Source organism: Dermacentor albipictus, chromosome 8, assembly GCF_038994185.2.
Source record: "Dermacentor albipictus isolate Rhodes 1998 colony chromosome 8, USDA_Dalb.pri_finalv2, whole genome shotgun sequence".
Classification (NCBI taxonomy): domain Eukaryota; kingdom Metazoa; phylum Arthropoda; class Arachnida; order Ixodida; family Ixodidae; genus Dermacentor; species Dermacentor albipictus.
Genome location: NC_091828.1, coordinates 58,706,259 through 58,729,712, shown reverse-complemented (window position 1 = coordinate 58,729,712; position 23,454 = coordinate 58,706,259). Strand labels below are relative to the sequence as shown.

The 23,454-nt window shown below is 47.6% G+C and overlaps 1 protein-coding gene across 6 annotated transcripts in view; it reads left to right on the top strand.

Moving 5' to 3' along the window:
* The first annotated feature begins 3,564 nt into the window (after positions 1 to 3,564).
* Positions 3,565 to 23,454, top strand: part of LOC139048457 (sodium-coupled monocarboxylate transporter 1-like) — a 142,081-nt gene continuing 122,191 nt past the window's right edge. For all 6 annotated transcript variants that reach the window (XM_070522847.1, XM_070522844.1, XM_070522845.1 and 3 more), the window contains exon 1: positions 3,565 to 3,793. In XM_070522847.1, coding sequence (XP_070378948.1) covers positions 3,686 to 3,793 — 108 coding nt within the window. In that variant the 5' untranslated portion in view covers positions 3,565 to 3,685. The remainder of the gene's footprint in view (positions 3,794 to 23,454) is intronic.

The following is a 23,454-nucleotide window of genomic DNA, read 5'->3' as shown; positions in this document are numbered from 1 at the left end:
TTTAGGTACACCTCCTGCGGAATGATAGAAAACGGTGATCCCGTGTCAATAATCATGTTCAAGGGCACGCCACCCCAGCGGATAACTCTGCGGAACGCCTGGAGCAAAGATTTCTTTTCCCGTGATTCCTGCAATGTGAAGACTGATGAAATATCGCCTTCCTCCGTTTCGGACACAGCGCTCTCATAATGAACTGCGTTAGCAACGCTATCGCGCCTACGACCAGCCCGGAGGCCCGACTGGGAGCGGCATTTTCTTGCGAAATGACCAGTCTTCCGACAGCGAAAACACTGCTCTTTTTTGTGCGGACAGTCGCTTGCTTCGTGATCGTAGTTTCCGCAGCGTGCGCACTCAACATGGCTTTGCTTATCTTTGGTGAAGGTCTGATATCGGCGCGATTTACTCGCTACAGTGCACACCGCTGCCTCATTATCAGGTCTAGTCATGGCGCTTACTTCCAGTGCGGCTGTCTCTGCCGCTATGGCAATCGTTTCAGCTTGGGCAAGTGTGAGCTCAGTTTTTTCAAGCAGCGTCTGCTGCACCGCCCCATTTCGGATGCTACAAACAATGCGGTCCCGTAACATACGGTCCAAACTAGTGCCGAAGTGACAATTATCCGCAAGCTTGAGTAGCTCGACAACATAGTCCCGGACAGATTCGCTTGCAGCCTGATCCCTTATAAAGAACTTGTAACTTGCGGCAACCTCATTAGTCTTCGGCGCATAGTGGTTATTTAGAAGGGTAAGTGCGTCCTTGTAACTCAGGCCATTTACTTTCTGGGGGGCGCAGTGTCCAGCAAGAACGCCTACCGCCTTCGTTGACAGTGTCGAAACCAAGAGCGCCCTTTTCTTATCATCCGTCTTAATATCATTTGCTTCAAAAAATGCCTCCAGTCGAGTCAAGTAAATATCCCACTTATCTTGATGTTCGTTGAAACATGGTGTACCGAGGTTCGTAGCCAGGGCCATGACCGCCGATGCTCCGTAGACTCGATTACTTTCAGTACCCAGCAGGACTCCCAGCGCTACCAAGACGCCGCTATTCGTGGCGGGGGCTCCGCGGGGTGGTCATCTTCGTCGCCACTGTTGTAGCGGGTGGCAGAGTAACGGAGACGATCCAAGAGCCCGTACCGCACTGTTTTATTTCAGTGACAGCGAACTAAATATATAGGCTGCTTGCCTATGACGTAACATAAAAAGAACGAATCATGTTTGACACGTGTGGCACAGCACTTCATATCACAGGCATGTATTGATGTAGTCTGTTCTGCATGGGGTACGTGTTTGTTTGAAGCATTCTGAACGTGAGGGCTTGAGGCCTGGTGAGCTTATTGTAAGGTGTGCTGTATATTCTGCGGTCTAGATAAAAGTGCTTTATGATCTCGTTATATGTGGAGGGAATGTCCCGTTTCTCGCTGGGATGGTCACGACCAGAATAGGTGGCGTCGTGGAGGGTTAGGTCTCGCGCGCTCCTGTGAGCCATCTCATTGAGATGGCTCAATGGCTCTCAGCGAGGGGCGTCCTCAATCTCTCCGAGGTGTGTCGGGAACCAACAGATGGTGTGATGCTGCAGCGGTGCGGATCTATTGATTATTTGTAGTGCTTGGCTTGGAACTGCTCCTTTCTGAAAGGCTTTGACGGCCGAGCGTGAATGGCTGTAGACGTGGGTGGTGGTCGGGTCTGTGAGCGCGAGTGTGATGGCAACCTGTTCTGCTATCTCGCACTTGTGGGTCTTTACTGTGAGAGCGTTTCTGACTTGACCTTGCTTATTGATCGTGGTGGCAACGAAGGCCTTCCTGGTCGGGTACTGTGCCGCGTCAACGAAACAGGCTAGGATCTCCTTATCACGTATTTCACGCAGGATGAACGATCCGTGTACCAGCCTTCTGGGTTGATGGTGCGCGGGTTTCATGTTCCGCGGGAGTGGGCGATCCGTGTAGGAGTTGCGTGTGTCCATCGGAACGCTTTGATATAGATTCTCGATTTCTTTGGATAGGATTTCTCTACCCGGTTTGGTTCCAGAGAGTCTTGTCCACTGAACCCGTTCTTGAGCTTCGGCGATTTCTTCAAGTGTGTTGTGTACCCCCAGTTGCAGCAGGAGCTCTGTCTCGGTGTTCTTGGAGATTCCCAGCGCTAGTTTGACTAGCTTCCTCCGTTGTACATTGAGTTTGTCCTTCGGTGCATGGCCGCCCCGTAGATGAAGTGGCATAGTGCAAAAGCGTGTGTTAGATTGGAGATTTTCTTCCTTAAGGCCGTGTTGTCTGTTTGCTATGCGTCGTTTGAGGTTCAAGGCATTATTCGACTTTGTCACGATCTTCTCCACTGTCGCGGCGTTAGAGCCGTTTGTCTCAATGAACATCCCAAGGACTCTGATTTTGCTGACGTGTGGAATGGTTCCTCCGTCTTTTGTTCTGAGAGTAATGGCATGTGTGTCACTGATTTCGTTCTTTGGTTTGGGACCACTCCTCGATGGTTTGTAGACGAGGAGCTCCGTCTTCGCAGGTGAACATCGCAGGCCGGTGGGAGCAAGGTATTCCTCGATCGCGTCGATCGCTTGCTGCAGAGCGCTTTCAATTTATCCCAGGCTACCTCCGGAGACCCAGAGCGTTACGTCATCTGCGTATATCGCGTATTTGACGTTCTCGATTTGATCCAGTTTCTTGCCTAGGCCGGCTAGCGCAAGGTTAAAAAGCGCCGGAGAGATGACCGAACCTTGCGGGGTGGCCCTGCCTCGGAGTTTGTATTTCTGGGACTTGATTTCCCCTAGACGGAGGGTGGCCGCTCTGTCACTCAGGAACGATTTTGTATAAGCGTAGAGTCTCGTGCCGAGGTCGAGATTGGAGATCGTGTCGAGTATGTAGTCATGTGATAAATTATCGAATGCCTTTTCGAGGTCTGGCCCTAGGATTACTCTCGCGTCGCTCGTGTCTGCGTCAATAATTTCATGCTTGAGGAGCTTCATGGCATCTTGGGTGGATAGACCAAGTCTAAAGCCGATCATTGCTGCGGGGTAGATATCTTTATCTTCGAGATGTTTCGAGAGCCTGTTTAGGACCGCGTGGTCGGCTACCTTGCCGACGCAACACGTCAGCGAGATACGTCTGAAGTTATTGATGTTGGGCGCCTTGCCAGGCTTTGCGATGAGCACGATGAGGGCCGTTTTCCAGTCTTCGGGTAGCGCTCCATTCCCTCAGATTTTGTTGATTTCCTCTGTGAGGGTTTCGATTGAGGTTTCGTCGAGGTTTTGTCGAGATGCGTGGGCATGGCGAAAGTGCTGTCATGAAGACTGAACCGACCATTCTGTTGTTACAGGTACTGCTACAGACCACTTGGCAGGACGTCGTGGCCTGTGTTGTCGCAGCCCTAGAGAATTATCTTCGGTGTTTCTACCTTTGAAGGACATTCCTGCCTTTCATCAACAGGGAAACCTGATGTTTGATCTGCGCGCCTCGAGACTACCTGGCTGCCTGTGCTGCCACCTTTCCTGAAAATGCGCTAAACGCGACCAAATAACACGGCCTGTTCAGCGGGGGGGGCGTCTCGTGTCATTTTGGCTGCAGCGGTGGAGCGCATCGTGCACGAAAGCCTGAACGGTCTTCTGGTTTACAGGGAAACCTGATGTTTGATCTGCGCGCCTCGAGACTACCTGGCTGCCTGTGCTGCCACCTTTCCTGAAAATCCGCTAAATGCGACCAGATAACACGGCCAGTTCAGCGGGGGGCGTCTCGTGTCATTTTGGCTGCAGCGGTGGAGCGCATCGCGCACGAAAGCCTGAACGGTCTGCTGTTTTACAGGTTGGTCTATCTCTGTAATTTGAACCTTCCTATTCTTGCGCTCCGCTGCTGCCGCTGCCAAACTGCTTGTCTGTGTCTGCTGCCAAACTGATTGTCTGCGTTAATCCTTAATGCGTTTTAGCCACTGTAGCTCTACCATTTCTTACATATGCTGGTGATTGTGGTTGTACGTAAAAGCTGCCTACAATGTCCCGATGTTGCACGTGACGTTTTGTTATCGGCGAGCATGACTCAGTTCTGACGTGCTCCGACTGCAGATTTCTTTTTCATATTGGTCAGTGTTCGGGTGTGAATGAGGCCAAAATGAGCCTTCAAGAAAAATTGGAAGTGTGAGACATGTCAAGGGAAAGGAAGCAAAAGTGTTGCGCCTGTACAGGGTCAGGTAAAAGATACGGAAATCATGGTGAAGCTGGTAGAATTGGATAAGAAGCTAAATTTGCTTTTAGCCTTGCCAAGTAATGGAAGTGGCATTGAGCAATCTATCCAAATGCTGTCTGACCAATTTGATGACATTAAGAGACGTCTGGACTGTCACGAAAAAGACATGAACAATGTAAAGCGTAGGGTGGAAAAGATGGAAGGGGCTCAAGCCCCTGAGGACCTTAGTAAATTTAGGGATGGCATTGACGCTCTTGAATGGCACAGCAGGCGCCTGCACCTTGAAATTCATGAAGTTCCTGAGACTGAGGGTGAGAACTTGTTATCTCTGGTGAACGAACTAGCACAACAACTTAACATCGAATGTCTATCGGAGCAGGACGTTGTGGCTATACACAGGCTGCCAGCTAGGTCGGGCAGGACCCGTGGCATAATTGTGCGCTCAGGAACTGCGAAATGCCTGGCTTGCTAAGAAACGATCACTTAGAGATAGTTCCATGAAAATTTTTATTGCCGAGAACATGACAACTCGATCTAGAAAGCTTCTGGCTGCCGCTAAGGAATGGGCAAAACATCCCGGGTATAAGTATGCATGGCACGCGAATGGGCATGTGCTTGTACGCAAAGAAAATGGTGCCCAGGCTGTAGTCATTAAGCACGAGGATGAGCTTTCGACTCTTACTTAGTATTCCTTGCTAATGTTCCTTGCTGTTGATCTTATTTCTTTTTCAGCACCATGAATCACTTAGGGTCGGTTTCTAAACAAGAATGGTTTGCCCACATAGAAGCTGAACAAAAGGGAACTAGTTGTGTTCATATTAACGCTCAATCCGTTTCTAGCAAAATAGAAGAACTGGAAAGCTTTTTGTGGGGATAGATAAGCTGTGTGACGTTATGATAAGCAAACCTGGCATACGAATGACAGTCACATTTTAGAACTTCCGCACATGAAATATTTTACCTTAATAGGTTAACAAGACGCGGGGGTGGTGTGTGCCTATTAATGTCTGACCTTATACCTTGTGATATACTTCCTACTTTTTCGCGTACAACGAGTGATTACGAAGTGCTATGTGTTCATTCAGAGAAATACCTTTTTGCTGTATGCTACCGCCCTCCTGATGGTGTTCTTGCCCATTTTCTTGAATTTTTTGATGATCTATTATCTTTTGCTAATGAAAACCGCCTAAACATAATTATTGGAGGAGATTTTAATGTAAACATTGGCGCGGATACAGTACGCCGGTCCGATTTTGAAAGGGTATTCATTTCAAATGGTTGTTTAAATACAATTCACTCCAGCATTAGAGTAACAGAAAATACGGAAACTACGCTTGATTTGTTTATAACGAATTACTCTCCTCAGTGTATCGTAAGTGCTGTTTTGAGTAGTGCTATAAGTGACCATATGCCTATTTGCATGTTTGTCAAAACTAGAATAGCTAGCACCTTGCACAGAGACACAAGCGGAACTTTCCAGAAAGTAACCGAGGATACCCTAACATCTTTTCAAACAGAGCTGAAGCAGATTAACTGGGATGACGTTTTACAAGAACATGATGCTGAATCAGCGTACAATATTTTTCTTAGCAGGTTTGTTACCGTGTGTAAAAAGCATTTTGTTTACAAAGTTAACAGGAGAAAAAAATGCCTCAGAAAGCCATGGTTAACGAATGCTCTTTGTAAAAGAATGAAGAAGCGTGACAAACTATATGCTAAATTCATCAAAACCCGAGAGCCTCTGGATTTAAAAACATTTAAAATGTTTCGTAACAAATTAAGCAAAGAGCTACGGAAAGCACGTGATGCTTATTTTCTGCAGATGTTTTCGTCTTGTATGAATGACTCACAGAAACTATGGAATAGACTAAATGCTCCTATGAACAGAAATCAGAGGAGTGATCCAATTGAACAAATTAGTTTAAACGGTAGATTGTTGGTAAAGGAGGATTTGGCAAACGCTTTCAATGATAATTTTGTACACAGAGACGTTGACCTCAATCATCCCATGCCGCACTATGTGCACATTACTCCGAACGCAAACACAATATTTTTTCAGCCACTCATGCCTTCGGATGTATGTTCTGTGTACCTAAGACTCAAGACATCTCGCAGCTGCGATGCCGATGGTCTTCAGATTCTACCTATAAAATTTGTTATATATGATATAGCCCCTATTTTGACACATATTTATAATTTGTGCATTTCCACAGGCGTACTTCCAGAAAATATGAAGGTTGCTAAGGTAGTAGTATTATTTAAAAAGGGTAATAAATTAGATATAAAAAATTATCGCCCGATCTCGATCCTGCCTGTTTTTTCAAAAGGTCTTGAAAAAATTATTCTAAGTCAGTTGTCTTCGTTCTGTGAAAAGTACAAGATAATTTCAAATGCTCAATACGGTTTCCGTAAAGACAGGTCGACTGAATTAGCTCTTCTCGATCAAAAGGAATTTTTATTGCAGAACTTCGAACATAAGCTATTAACAATAGGCATATTTGTCGACTTTACACAGGTGTTTGATCATATTATTATCAACATTTTATTCTACAAACTAGAGAAATATGGGATTAGAGGCATTCCACTTCAATTATTAAAATCTTATCTTAATAACAGACGCCAGTTTGTTTCTGTAGGCCACAATACATCGGTAACCAAAGAAATACTTTGTGGCGTCCCACAGGGTAGCATTTTGGGCCCGTTGCTGTTTAACTTATATGCTAACGATATTACTTCTATCTACGAAAAGGCGAAATTTATAATTTACGCAGATGGCACAAGTGTTTTCATCTCGTCCGGTTCTTGTACCAATTTAATTAGTATGGCAAATGACTTCTTGCGTAGCCTATCCTATTGGTCCACTGAGAACTGTCTAAAAGTAAATACGGCGAAAACAAAGGCCGTAATTTTTCATACCAAATGCATGAGTCTTCCTCCAGATCTAACATTAGCGTATAGATCCACAAATATAGAACTCACTCTTTCTGCAAAGGTGTTAGGGGTTCACTTCACGAGTACCATGCAATGGGACGACCATGTCAGCTTTGTACACCAAAAACTTAGCCGCATAACAGGTGTTTTAAATCGCTACAGATATACTTTACCCGTCTTTGTAAAATTATTAATTTATAATGCCTTATTCGTGTCTCGCATACATTATGGGCATCTTGTATGGGGCACCACAATTGAATGTAACTTGAGTAAATTATTTCGTATGCAGAAGAAAATAATACGTGTCATCGCTAATGTACCGTTTGCCGCCCATACTGAAAACCTGTTCAAGAAATACAACATTGCGACAGCCCATAAGATCTATAACTGCAGACTATTACGCGAGTATTAGTTTAATAGCAAACGTAACAATACTTTACTTGTTGAACTTGCAAATCTATCCGTCAATTCATACCGTTATTCAACTCGTACACCTGAAGTCTGGAAGGTTCCGCGCTCTAGAACAAACTACGGTTGTCAAATGTTGTGTAACAACCTTCCAAGATTACTGAATTTATACAACAGATCAGGCTTCAATTTACAGGATTTATCACTGTCAGAATTTAAAACTCTATTGGTTTCACTTTAGAGCCCGTTTGTTAATGATTAATAATGCGTGTTATGTTCCTCTTTTTTTGTCTATGTTAACAAGTGTATATCTTTTATTTATTTCAATGCCGCAGTGTGTTTTGCATTGTTATTGTGGAAATATTTCACTGTTCTTTCATATATTGCATAACTGCAATGTTTTATGGCCACTAGATAAATGTAATTTATATGGCGCTTGATGTGTAACCCTATGCAGCCATATTGTACCTAAGGGGGTGAGGTTACCTCAAGCCGCGTCTGTGCGGCTTTTATCTCTCATCCACCTCCATTTACCACTCCTCTGTACATGTGTGTGTGTAAATGGAAATCAATAAATCAATAAGTGCCTTGTTAGTTACACCGTTCGGCCCTGGCGCTGACTTGCTGTTTAGGTTCTGAAGCGCCGTGCGTATCTCTTCGGTTGAGAAGTCCCGATCTAGCTCTGGGTTGGCTTTGCCGCGATATGCTTCGGCGGTCGTGCCTCTGGCATTTTTGGCCAGCGGGAGGTACTTGTCGGCAAGACGGTGAATGAGCTCATTTTCCGTGGTAATTTTGTGTTGCTAGTGCATGATCCTGCTCAGCGTACGACCCTGGTCCGTTTGCAAAATAACATGTTATTTCTCGTACCCGTATCGTCGTGATATCACAGCGAAAAGAGGGAGGGGGGTTATTCTTGATCTTCCGAATCTAAGCACCCCCCCTCACTTTGGGCATCGTGATCGTGAAAAAAAGGGGGTGCTTAGAATCGAGTAAATACGGTATAACATCACAGCTCCTATCGTAGCAGAACGGTACCCCCCTGTTACGATCGCCCCGTATATTTCATGGCTCCTAAACCGCAGCTTAGAAATAGAGGGTAATAGTGCAATAAGGTGAGATTAGTGATTGGAAAATTCAGAAATACACAATTGATCTCCGAGGCTGACTGTAGGCTCAATTATGCGCGGACACATCGCGCTGCGTGTTCCGTCCACCTTAACGCTAGCAGAAATTCCGGCCATGACGCCTTAAACCACGTCAGCACGTCTCACAGAACCGCTTACCACGTAGAAGACGCACGTCATACTAAACAGACCACATGACCGCGAAAACAAACGCCAGAACCTACCGCCGAGCGTATACCTGCCATGCAAAAGACCGCTTTCACCCAACCCAGTATGGCGCTGCTCACAGGCGGCGCCACTGCGTTCACAATATGGCGGCGCCTACAAAAAAATTAATAAAAACGGTCTATATCCGGCTCCGAAATGGGTAGGGCACGCGTCATACGTACTCCTGTGGAGCAGGCAGCTTGCGATCAGCAACGACGCGAGCGGAACCGGGAACGAGCTCGTCTACACCGTGCCGATTCTGCAACGCGGGTGCGACAACAGGATCGTGCAGCGGAGCGCAAGCAGAAACTGCGCACCGAGGATCCGGCAGCCTTTAAGCCGTCATTTAGTAAACCGTCAGGATTAAACAAATGATAAACAACGGGGCCGCACGTTTAAGCTCCGCTGGTTAACTACCAGTACGGAGTTCTTGGGCGGCGATTTTTTTATGTACAATTCATGCTCCCAATCTCGTTGACACAGAGTTCACTTTGAGCCACATAGGCCTTTTCACGCGATAGCGGTATTTCATATGCAACACCAGTAGCATATTTTACGTACACTCCGGTGAGTTTCTTCTGCCATGCGGGCCTGTTGTCAACGCGGCTGATACGTGAACGCAGCGCAGCTAACTGAAGTGACGCCAAGAAAACAACTGGCACACCGTATTTAATCAACTGCGAAGTGCTTTGTCTGAATCACCCGTATCCGTGTGAATTTAAATACGAATTTTGTTTTATTGCCATGGCCATTCTATGTACACTAAATTTCTGTCGGCATCGCCGTGATGTTCGGTGTAAAGTCCAATGACGATAACATCGTCGCCGCGCGCCGCGTGCTGTATGTGCGCGTGAAAGCGTGCGAAGGTGGTGAGCCCACGATGGTGGCTCAATCTCGCGTCCGGAAGGGAGTAAAACAGGGAGGAAGCGCGTCGTCTTCCGTCGCGCGCAAGTTACCGGGGTGAGCGGGGCGGGGCTGGTTTTGGCAGCATCCGCGCACGGCGCGGCTGCGCGGGCCCTATCTTGAAACCTTCTGCGATGGCGACCGAGTGCGCCGAGTGCTCATAGCTTCGTGTGCGCTGTGTTCTCGCCGCTTAGTTCGCGTTGAAGCGAGAGGCAGCACGAAGCTCAATTCGCCCGCAGCTGCAAACTTGCTTTATCACTGTAGCGTTTTGACAGCGAGTGTGCGCGATCATCGAGTGAGATGTGTTCATGTTTGCTTGTGCGCGCGTGATGCCATGCTTGGTAATTTAGTTAGCAGGCCAAACGTGTATATACGACTGATAAAACTACTACCCTTACTTCTTATAGCTGTCTAATAATTTGCTATCGCCAACGATGTTTCGCCTTTTGGGCAAAACGGCCGCGTTTTTTCATTACGTAAAAGCTTTAGAATCCGTTCTGGACCAATTCGAGAGTATCGATTATATTGCTACGGGGTAGTATTCCCAATGATTCCCAAGAGCCGAGCAGGAAGAAGACGAAGACGACGATTGGAAGCTAGCGCGGGCTGTTGCCTCTTGGTCAACTGCGGCGTATTGCCTTGTAAATATACTTGTAAATAGCTTTTCGTCGGTGTCGTTCTACGTAACATATTTGGTGGAGGTGGACGTTCCCTGTACCTCGTCACGGAGCTTCGCAGTGGACGGTACGTCGAGCCTACCTTCATGGCTCCCGGCGACGCCAACCCGACTCCACCGGCTCCGACACCTGCTGCCACTTCGACGACCTACATCACCCTCTCCGCTCCCCGTGATCCTGGCGTATTCTCGGCAAAAGATGGGGAAGACGTCGAGGACTGGATCAGCCTTTACGAACACGTCAGCCGCAATAACCGGTGGGACCCCACTATCATGCTCGCGAACGTCGTCTTTTACCTCGGTGGCACACCTCGAGTTTGGTATCGGACGCACGAAGATGAGCTGACCAGTTGGGATTCGCTTAAGCAAAAGCTTCGCGACTTGTTCGGCAACCCCTACGGTCACCAACTTGCCGCACAGAAGGCGCTTTCCGGTCGTGTGCAGACGTCCACGGAGCCCTACGTCACGTACATTCAGGACGTCTTGGCTCTGTGCCGCAAAGTTGACGCACACATGACTGAGTCCTACAAGGTCTCCCACATCCTCAAAGGCATTGCCGATGACGCCTTCAACTTGCTCGTATTTAACAACGTCGCGACGGTGGATGCAGTTATAAAAGAGTGCCGCCGCCTGGAATTCGCTAAAAGCCGACGTATCGACCCACAGTTTGCCCGTCTGCCCAACACCCCAGCGACATCTTCCTGTACCGACGCTCCTCGTCCCAACAACACTGGCGATGTTACCAGGATTGTCCGGCGTGAGATCGAGGCCGCCTATCCGGCTGCGTTCGACTCCAGCCCCTCCAATGCACCCGCCGTCACTGTTTCCCTGATCCAGGCCGTTGTCCGCCAGGAGTTCGCCAACATGGGTATTCACACCATCTGCTCGGCCCATCGCCCTGATCCCCACCCGGCATCTTCGATTCCACCCCGTCTCGCACCTTCTTACCCACCACGTTTCCGCAACCCCTCTGATTGGCGCACTGCAGACGACAAGCCAATTTGTTTTCACTGCCATCGCATTGGGCACATTTCTCGGCACTGCCGCAGTCGCTGGAGTTCCCTGAACCAGTCTACATATACTGCCTACTCTCGCCCCCCTGGTGGTATTTCTCGTCCCTATGCTGCCCGCTCCGGTGATGCCGCCACCGATTCTCCTGCGCCGAACGGCCCCTATTCTCGTTCGCCTTCGCCCCAACGACGACAATCTCGCTCTCCCCAGCCCCGTCGTTCCTATTCGCCGACTCCCTTCGGACGCCGCTCCCAGCCGGAAAACTAGACGATGCAGCGCCTCGAGGTGACGCTGCATTGCTCCCTACGCCGCCAAATCCTCTCCTGACGTTGCCCACTCATCTGAACCTTCTTGACGTGCAAGTCGACGGTGTTCCTGTATCAGCTCTCATAGACACTGGGGCGCATTTGTCGGTAATGAGCGCGGATCTTCGCAACCGGCTAAGGAAAATAATCAAGCCCGCCACGACGCCTGTTGTCCGTGTCGCCGATGGCGGAACAGCCCCCGTAATTGGTATGTGTGCCGCCCGCGTCTCCTTCGCCGATCGCTCCACTACCGTGCTATTCACAGTCATCGCTCACTGTCCCCACGACATCATCCTCGGCCTCGACTTCCTCTCCGCCTATTCTGCTCTCATCGATTGCTCCGCCAGTACTCTCCGCCTCGACCTGCCTGTTCTGGATCCCGCTGAAGAACACCTTCCTCGCCTCAGTTCCGTCGACTTCGTTCGCTTGCCACCTTCGGCACTGACTTACGTTGACTTCGTGTCATCCCCGCCAGTGCCCGACGGTCACTACATCGCGGCTCCTATGCAAGACGTCCTCCTTACACACGGGATCACACTACCTCATACTATTTTATCTATTACGGCGAATTGCGTCTGCCTGCCAGTGGTCAATTTTGCCTTGACGACACAAGTGCTGCCACGCGGGATGTCTCTGGCCCAACTTTGCTCATTCGAGGATCACTCTGTAGCATCGATTTCAGTAGATGACAATTCAACCGATCCTCCTCTACCATCGCAGTCGGCAACTTGTACCATCGCCAACTTACAGAAAATGATTGCACCCGACATGCCCTCCGAACACGCTCGTGCGCTCTACCGCGTTCTGATTTCCTACCAAGATATTTTTGACTTTAACGATCGTCCTTTGGCCCAAACAACAGCTGTTAAACATCGCATTAAAACCGGAGATGCTACTCCTATTCATCGCCGCCCGTATCGAGTATCACCGGCTGAGCGTCAAGTGATTCACACCGAAGTTCGCAAAATGCTTGCCAAGAACATTATTGAACCGTCATGTAGTCCATGGGCGTCACCGGTTGTGCTGGTAAAAAAGAAGGATGGCTCATGGCGCTTTTGCGTGGATTATCGGCACCTTAACGGGGTTACCAAAAAGGACGTGTATCCCCTACCTCGGATTGATGACGCCCTTGACTGCCTCCACGGTGCTCGCTATTTCTCCTCTATTGACCTTCGCTCCGGCTATTGGCAGATTGCCGTGGACGATCTCGACCGCGAGAAGACTGCCTTTGTAACACCCGACGGTCTTTATCAATTCAAGGTGATGCCGTTCGGCCTATGTAACGCTCCTGCCACTTTTGAACGCATGATGGACTCCCTTCTTCACGGTTTCAAATGGTCCACGTGCCTGTGCTACTTGGACGACGTTATAGTATTCTCCCCAACATTCGCTACGCACCTCGAGCGCCTCTCAGCAGTCCTGGCCGTTTTTCGGCGAGCCGGTCTGCAACTCAACGCATCGAAGTGCCAATTCGGCCGTCGCCAGATTACCGTCCTTGGACATCTCGTTGACGCGAACGGAGTGCAACCGGACCCAAGCAAGATCCATGCTGTTACGCACTTCCCTGTTCCGAAGTGTGTCAAGGATGTGCGCAGCTTCATCGGCCTTTGCTCGTACTTCCGCCGTTTCGTCAAAAATTTCGCGGCCATAGCACGACCACTCACAGAGCTTTTGAAAAAAGACGCCCCTTTCCAGTGGGGCGATAACGAGGCCACTGCATTCTCGCTTCTCATCGATCTTCTCACAACGCCTCCCGTTCTGGCCCATTTCGATCCTTCTGCGCCTACCGAAGTCCGTACTGATGCCAGCGGTCACGGAATTGGCGCAGTACTGGCACAACCGTGTTATCGCTTACGCCAGCAGGCTCCTCACGCCCGCGGAGTGCAACTATTCTATCACTGAGCGTGAGTGTCTGGCCCTAGTTTGGGCGGTTGCGAAGTTCCGCCCATACTTATATGGCCGACCCTTTTCCGTTATCACAGACCATCACGCGCTTTGTTGGTTATGCTCATTGAAAGACCCTTCAGGAAGACTTGGTCGCTGGGCCTTACGCCTCCAAGAATATTCGTTCTCTGTCACCTACAAATCTGGCCGACTACACAAGGACGCTGACTGCCTATCTCGCTACCCGGTAGACGAGCCTGACGACGCCGACAGTTGTACCACCGACGGCATTTTCTCTGTGTCTGCCTTCGCTAACATCGCCGATGAGCAGTACCGAGACCTATCGCTGCGAGTACTCATCGAGCGTCTGCGCTCTACACCTACCGACGCATCCGTTCGCCGATATGTCCTCCAGGGCGGCATTCTGTACCGAAGGAGCTTCCTCCCTGATGGCCCTGATCTTCTTCTTGTCGTACCAAATCATCTACGACAGACTGTGCTCTTTCAGATGCATGACGCACCCACTGCAGGCCATCTTGGCGTAACCCGCACGTACGACCGCGTCCGCCGCCGCTTCTATTGGCCTGGTATTGCTCGCTCCGTCCGACGCTATGTTGCTGCCTGTGATCCCTGCCAGCGTCGGAAAACGCCTCAGGTGCTACCTTCCGGTCATCTCCAGCCGATCCCCGTCCCTGTGGAGCCGTTTTTTCGTGTTGGATTGGACCTCCTCGGTCCCTTTCCCACGTCATCCTCTGAGAACAAATGGGTAGCCGTCGCAACTGATTACGCCACCCTATACGCTATCACGCGAGCTCTACCTACCAGTTGCGCCACTGACGTCGCGGACTTTCTCTTGCGTGACATTATCTTAGTGCATGGCGCCCCGCGACAGCTGCTTACTGACCGTGGTCGTAACTTCCTCTCGAAAGTTATCGCCGACATTGTGCGTTCCTGCTCTATTCAACACAAGCTGACTACCTCATACCATCCTCAAACCAATGGCCTGACAGAGCGCTTAAACCGTACTCTTACCGACATGCTGTCCAAGTACGTTTCGAAGGACCACCACGACTGGGACGTTGCCCTTCCTTACGTCACCTTTGCTTACAATTCTTCCCGGCACGACACCGCCGGATTTTCTCCATTTTATCTACTCTACGGTCGCGAACCGACCTTGCCTCTTGACACGGTACTTCCTCCTGCTGCGACCTCAACAACCGAGTATGCGCGCGACGCCATCGCCCTCGCCGATCATGCACGCCAGCTTGCCCGTGCTCGACTGACGGACTCGCAAACCACGCAGCAGCGTCGGTACAACGCCCGCCACCGTGACGTACAGTTTTCGCCTGGTGCACTCGTGCTCCTGTGGTCGCCCTGTCGTCACGTTGGACTTTCCGAAAAGCTCCTTTCGCGATACACAGGGCCCTACCGCGTGCTGCGCCAGGTGACGCCTGTGACTTATGAAATTGCTCCTGTGAGCTCAACCTCGTCATCTACTCTGGCGTCTAGTGATGTCGTGCACGTCAGTAGGCTCAAGAGCTACTCCACTGCTTCAGAGTCCAGCCTTTAGTCGCTCCGGGACGGCGCTTTTGCCGCCGGGGGTAGTGCTACGGGGTAGTATTCCCAATGATTCCCAAGAGCCGAGCAGGAAGAAGACGAAGACGACGATTGGAAGCTAGCGCGGGCTGTTGCCTCTTGGTCAACTGCGGCGTATTGCCTTGTAAATATACCTGTAAATAGCTTTTCGTCGGTGTCGTTCTACGTAACAATATTAACCTGACGGCTATTATAAACAGCACAGGCCCATTGTAATCTAGATAAAATTTGCACGCGTAAGCGCCGAAAGAAGTGGAATAAAGGATTGGTTGCGAAAGGGTGAGCTCTGTGGATGATCTTTGGGCTGTATTACCCGCGTATCAGGGCCTGTGACCCGAACAAGGCTGAATAAATTAAATGACGCTAGCGTATCCTTGTCTTGTGGAATCACAGAATTGTGGCACACACCTCCGGTCAGTTATGATTGTGGCCGTTTTAATGAGTGCATTGCCTTTGATCTAAAATTTTTACCGGCGCACTTGTTGAGCCTTGACCTCAATATAACATCCCGTATTTTCGCTGTGGTACCTGTAGCTTAGTGAGGAATAATATTGTGTCGCATGCGCCTTCATTCGAGGCTATAAATTGTGCGGGCGCAGTAACTGAGTACGGGATGAGGGTGTTTGTTGCATTTTGTTGGGAAAGCTTGCAACTGTTGAAGGGTACGTTGCAGCTCGGCCTCGTCCTTATAGAATTTGTCGGGGGATTAACTACCTGAAAAATAACGGCATTGGCATTGCCAAAGATGCTGCGAATGAATTCCTTACCGCTAGGCACTGTCAAGACAAGAAACGGCTATATTGGTATGACCTGAAAATTGTGCAAGAAATAGCCGTATCCATGCTTCCATGTTTCTTGTATATTTATTAAGTAAAGAAAATATCACACGATCTTTAGAACTATATTAGTTCGAAACCAGTGAAGCAGTGCGTGCCGCTGACATGCAAAACGTAAAGGCCATAAAATAAACAAGTTGAGGACAAATATTTTCATGAAACTGTCATTAAATAACCTTGTTTACATGTTAGTATATATGCAACGGCCAGGGGAAAATCTCAATGACACTGTCTTTCGATCCAATGTATTGCTCAGGAGCAGCTGTCACCAGTCATGTATCGTGAGTAATTGCACCGAAAGTATGGTCCCAACAAAAAGCACATATGAAAAGCAGGAGTTCTGCAAAATATACATTAAAAATGCGAATATACAATGGAATATACAAATGCGAAGATACAGCTTGATAAAGGCCAAAAAGTGTAACTGGAAACAAAGTTCACTGCATGTATACAGAAGACCTCGCAACAAGATATTTAAATATACATATAAGTCCCCAATAATTCTACGCATCTAAGTGAAAGCCACTGTATATAATGCGCTAAACCAGGCAAATAAACGTGTTGCGCAATCACAGATTCACAGTTCACAGAATCCTAAGGCCCGCCCGCCTACCCCTTCCTTCTTCCCTCCATTCCCGCCGATGCATCGAGCGCGACGGAAGGCGGCTCGCTTCCTTCCCGCTTTTATTAGAATGTGAAGATATCTGCCCAGCGGTCGAGTTAAGAACCACTGCCCTCCTTGAAGGCCTTGGGTTCTGCGAGAGCAGGGGACTAGGAAACATATTCGCAATAGAGATTAGTAAGAGGCGATTGAAAGACTTGTGGAAGAAAAGTAGGGAGACGAGAAGCAACGGTGGCGTGCGAAAATAAAGTTTACAATGGGTTTCCGAACGTTTGGTTATGAGAATTCGTCGTGGTTTTTTTACCCTGTTTCTTCTCTCTTTTTTAACATAGGTAGAACATTTGACAATATAATAAGAAGAGCTTGGTGGCACAATTGACCACCCCGTTGCAAAGGGAACGCTGATAGCATCCATCCATAGATCCATTTCTCCCTTGGTCACACAAGACGAGGCCACCATTCTCGGCTGATCCATCCCCCCCCCCTTTCTCTCGCACATACAGCATGCTTCGCGTGGTGATGATGTGATCGCCCTTAGACTTAATAAGCAACATGACGGCGATGCTAGGAATATGCCTGTAGTGTCCATATAAATGCTATGGGAAATACTATAATAAGAGTATCCGGCAGCTGAAGAGTCCCCATGTGCCCATTACTTTCCGCAAATGAAGAAGTAACAAAGTCGAACTTTCACCATGCGACTATTCGCTGCGCCGCAGCAATGTCTTTCTTTCTTTTGTGGGGCGAGGGCCCCGAAATAAAAGAAAAAGAAGAGGAGAGCATGTTGGCCACGATCGAATGATTACTTTGGGCACCAAATGTGGTTACCGAAGGAACATCGATGAACACGTGAGACACTTGGTCCACAGAGAACCACACGCATAGTTCTCGGTATCTTACACCGTTCAGACAAAAGACTTGCCGGAGAGGTTGCGATAACATTGAAGTAAAGGTAATTCCCTCAAGCGAATGCGTTTTAATCTGTCGAGTACCCAGAGTGATGGCGGCGACTGACCATTGTTTCTTTTTCTCACTTGCTAGCCAGGAAGCATCCAAAAGTCGGCTAGGCCAAAATCCACTCGTTCAGAGAAAAACGATGGATGGATGGGTGTTATGAGTGTCCCCTTTGGAATGGGGCGGTGGGTTGCGCCCCCAAGCGTTTGCTATTATACTGCCTAATGTCCTACCTAGGTTCCTACGAACGCGCACCGAAGTGCGCCGCGTGGTGGTCGGGGCAACACGAGAAAAACGCATGCGGCCTGGCTGGCTCTGGCAACCCGTGGGTAGCGACAAGAAAATTGAAGAGGCTCAATGTGTCCTCACGAATAAAAGTCAAAGTAAAAATAAATAAATAACAACGTAGTTACCTTTGGTGACTTTAGTGTCTTGACATGTATGCTTTGGCGCAGGTGAAAAAATTGATGATATTCTTTTCTATGGCATGACAGCACAAATGAGCCACCACAACGCTTCGTGTCATCGGACCTCGCTGCGTGCTTTGTCAAGTTGTGTGGTAGTGTGTTGGTTTGGCTTGTCCAGTTGTATGGTCCAATGTACGACTTTAAAAAAAGTCAATGCACCTTTGACGTGAAATGTTTATAACAACTTTTCACCCACAAAGTTGCGGAACTGAAAATCTAGAACACGACATTGGAAATATCTATGCACCTTTCGCATCAACACTGTGAGAACATCATACCCATAAAATTTCGGAATTGAAATCTATGCGCTCCGCAGATTCCGGGGCCTCCGCGAGCTGCCGCCACAAGCACGCTCGTCATCAAAACGCCCGTGAAATTTTGTGCTCGGATGGAGCTTCTTGTGTTATTTGACTACAGGTGCATGGACATTGCCATGAAATCCAGCCTTACTTCCCGCCGAGATATCTTTACGAGCGTGAAAAAGACATCCTAGACAAAATCCAGAATGATTTCCGGTGGCGGATGCCCGTGCTCTGCGAAGGCGCTGACGACAATGACCCACTGCCAGTCGGTGCGGTGAATTCCGTCGCTAATTCACTGCCTCAATATATCGCGAAATGAAAACACGAATGTATAACAAGAACTAGCGTGGATCTACAAAAATAAATGTGTGTGCGTACCTTTCGTCACGATGACCACCGATCAAGACGATAAATGTGTTCGTATCTCTGTTCAAAATTCTGCGTCATCTGTTTGTCGCATGCTACACAGCGTCGCTGGTAGTCCACCTTCACAGAGTGGAAATGTCTAATGATATTTATATTCCTGGGGCAGATAGTTTAGCAGAAAAAAAAATGGAAGAGTCCATCAGGAGGCCGCGCTGTCGCTGATCGACGATAAATCTGTATCCACACAGGCCTGGGCTGGTTGCCTCACCACTGTGCTCATTCTAAGACAAGCCAGAAGAGATAGATCATTCGTTTTTGTCCTGCAGACGTTTCGCTATGATAAGAGAAATATTATTACAAATTCCCGTTTGCAGTGTGTGTATAAATAAGTCTGTGCCTGTGATTCGGTCTTTGGGAGCCTCTTGGTTTCAGTGGCAGAAATGTTTGCTGTGCAGCTGAAAATTTTCTTACTGAAACCAATCGATTGTCCCGCTGAATTGATTCTCACTGTTTAAATTCTGCGGTTGGTGGTAATTTTTTTTTACTCCCTCCCTCACACTAGACCTTTTACCTATATTTGACAACAGAATTTCTTTTTACGTTTTCCTCCTCTTGCTCGTTTCACCTAGCCATCCAATTCATAGGCTAATGCCCCACTGCGAACATACGCTGGAATTATTCAGAGGAATAACAACAAAAGCGACAACAGGAAAGGCATCGCGTTAGAACACGTGGAAAGTGCGAACACCGGCTCTATTCAGTACACAGATGTTGAGCGGATGTTATCTAGTCGTGGCAGCAGCTGGTATATTTGCACTCTCCAGGATCAGTATTCTAGACTGCTGTTCAGATTTCCCGCAAATAATTTGAGCCTGAAGTAAAAGTGAAACAAATGCGTCACGGACGTGTCTCCTTTTTCCGGGCATTATCTGTCTATCTACAGTTCCTTCGCACTACAAAGCAGAATGTAATAAATGGCGAATTGTTTCGTTTTCGAACATTCAGTGCTCATTTTGTAGATCTTTAAATGCTTATAAACTACTGGTAACATTATCTCAACTTTAATTCGTATTCTCGCGCCTTTATTTTACAGAGACAGAAAAAAAAGAAGGGAATGCAAGAGCAAGAAACCAAAACCTGCTCCACAGCATATATATATATATATATATATATATATATATATATATATATATATATATATATATATATATATATATATATATATATATATATATATATATATATATATATATATATATATATATAGAGAGAGAGAGAGAGAGAGAGAGAGAGAGAGAAATACATTTACCCGTGAATATAGCAGGCTTTGCATCATGAATCAATAAACAAATGTAGACACACGCGTCAAGATTAACGCTAACAAGTAGTCATTGTGGAACATTGGCGTTATCCAGCGGTACACCAAAAAAATTCAGAACGAGATGAAGCCAGAGCATCCAGGATATAAAAAAACTGATGCTGAAAATTTTGCGCAGGTTGTCCAAGTATGCGTAAGCATTCCGCTACTTGCTATACCCACGCAGCACAATGCCATTATAAATTTTATGAAACTTTATTCGAAAGGTATAAACCATTATCAACTCTTATCCCTTCTTATCAACATTATCGTACTTGATCCAACCCTTATCGGCGCTTATTAACATTGTCAGAATTGCTCAGACCATTACGAGCACTCATCGCTCTTTGGCACCTTATTCATACACGTCGAACTGTTAACAACGGTGATGAGACCCATCTAATTCCTCGTTACTTCTTGTTATCCTTACCAACTCATTCACTGCATATCTGTCTGTCTGTCTGTCTGTCTGTGCTGTGCTACGTGAAGCGCACGCGCCCTCAGAGATTGCTTGCACTTCGGTCAGCGAAGGAATGCGCCAACGCTAGTCACATCCCGCGACCACGGATACGTATCGGGGATGGGGCGTGTTTGGCAATAAATTTTCACAAAATAAGAATTTTCCTGATGTCTGCAATGTTTCAAGTCGGCTCTACATGAGGTCCTAGAGATTACCTTTATTCCACCATCAACAAATCGTGCAACAAGGCCTTAATAGAAACCGTTATCCTTTGGCATTTGTTCTGTACCACCACTACATCACATTCATATGGTTCAGATATATTCACCATCGTAAGCGTGGCGGCTTAGCCCAGTGGGTAAGACTCTCGGCTTCATAGCGTTGAGTCGCAGTTATTAAACTCACTACCGCCAACGGTCTTGCTTTCAAGTTTGTTGCGTTTCATACAGTAATGTCCTTATAGCGACTTGTCTTACGTGACGTACGGACTGACGGACTGGTTTTCTCGTTGGGTAGGCATAGCAATGCTTGCGCAGTTAAAAATACAGCAGAAAACATTTGTTTCTGTGCGTTACTCGCACAGGTAATACGATGAGTGCAACGATAAACAAAGAAGGCACCGGTGGTTCGATCTCGTGACTCGATTATTTGAAGCCTCCCACAAGGCAAACGCCCAAGTAGTGATAACACGAGTGAATCTAGACAAACCAATGAAACTGGAGGCGTTCTGAGGGTCGAATTACATGTTTCCACACAATTCGCAAATTTCTCTTAGGGTGCTACCAGAGCTCACGGAGCTGCCCAAGTTTGTCAAACTCGGGCATTCCTGCTTAGCAACCCTGCGCACAACTAACAATGTAACTTCTTCACGAACGCAGAACCTGTCGGCGTGGCAGACCTACTTCGCGCAGATTTCTGTGCATAACACTGCTCCCAGTACTCGTCTCTTGAGCGATAAGAAGGAAATTTACATCTGTTGCTTTGACGGCCCTCGCTAACAGTTCGAGGTATAACCTTGTGCACGTACAAAAATACCCAAGGAAATTGATGGGAGGACGGCCTCCGGGGCAGCTTAGGGGTAGAGCGGGTCACACGTGACGTGCAAGATGTCCGCCCGGCTACTATTTGCGGCAAGGTGTCGTTTCACCCACTCTAGTTCGTCTGTACCTTGCTAATTCAACAATTCAATTAAAAACCCATTCCATTTATCATATGCATTTCCTGGTTTGATTATCTGTTACCTTCATATGGTTGTGACTAAGAAAAATTGGGACCCTGAGTTCCCCGTATTTTTCTCGCATAATGCACTTGCGTAAGCTTACATATTGATGTCTCAGAACTTAAGAGGAAGATACAGAGTGGGGCGAGATCCAATTTTCTCCTTCAGATGCATGCAAAACACTGAAATTCTTTGACGAGAGAGCCGTTGAAGAGATCTGAATTAACATTGTTGCATATGGAGCAAAACTTAAATGGTGGTGATTCTAGCAAGCTGAGTTTTGATCTATGAGTAGGGAACGTTTTACGAAAGTTCTTCAAAACTGGTATGCTTTAAAAAATGTAAGCCTCAATTTACAAATCCCTAACTTTGCACACCAAATAAAGACATCGCTATTCTGTAAACGGTATCGATTAGGGCATTAAGTATGAATTTTATATTTGAAATTGCAGTTTAGATGAAATTAAAACAATTATTACATTAGTTTTCCAAGAGTCCTACTCAATTATCAATGCTGCCATTCCGAGTGATGTAAATACATCAAATTCGCCCACTTTAGACACTCTCACATTTCTTGACCCGTGGTGCAATACGATGCTGCTGCTGATGGTGATTATTTATTTGCATTCCCTTTGAACCGAGGCGGTGACAAATAGTCAGCTAGCCTGCTTGAGCTGAACAGGTCCAGCTACATTCAACTGCTACATGCAACTGCTACATTTTGGGACACTTGGTGAAATACAGCGTAACTAGAATGCAAATTTGCACGCATCGACGCTACGTGACGTGGTGAAGTAACGACAAGTGGCACGGTATGATGCTAATGATAATGATTCATTGGCATCCCCTTTGAAACAGGGCAGTGACGAACAGTCATGCTAGCCTGCGTCACTTAATCACGTCTGCTGTAAACCTTTTTCGTTCCATCATCATTCCATCTAGGCTTGTGTGCTCACGGCCCCAGGCCGCCCTAATCACCAGACATTTCGAATAAAGTTTTCACTCACTCCATCATTTTTGTATACGTCTCCGTAGTCTTCTTTTCCCCTAAATCCTTCTCTATCTGCCTTGTACCGCTACCTACTTGCGTGAACAGCTAGACGGCGTGTCAGCGGGTGTATTATTATCGAACTGTAATGCAAAGTGCGTTCGTGCACATATCGAGGCATGCATCTCACATTGCGTGACAAGTGTCACAATACGATGCTAATCATGATGATGATTTATTGGCACCCCCCTTCAAACGGGGTGATGACAAGCAGTTACCTGGCCTACTGGATGTATTCAGGTACGCGATACATGTTTTATTGCGATAGCAATTACATGGAAACTCCAAGCGCATTTCTCTCGTCGGTGTCGCCGTGACATTCTGTATAAAGTCTGAGGGCAATGAAATGGTCGCCGCACGCCGTGTGCGGTCTGTGTGAGAGTGAAAGCGTGCGAGGGTGATTCGGCGATCGCAGCTTAATCTCGCACTCGAAAGGGAGGAAAGGGGGGAGAAAGCGCGCCGTTTTCCGTCGCGCGCAAAGCTCCAGGGGGAAGGGTAGGGAGGGGCGGTGCATTATACTTCGGGCAGCCGCGCGCGCCCGCTCGAGCCGCTGTACCTTGAACGCATTTTGCCAACAGTGCACCGCGCGCTGTGTTTCGCGGCTTAG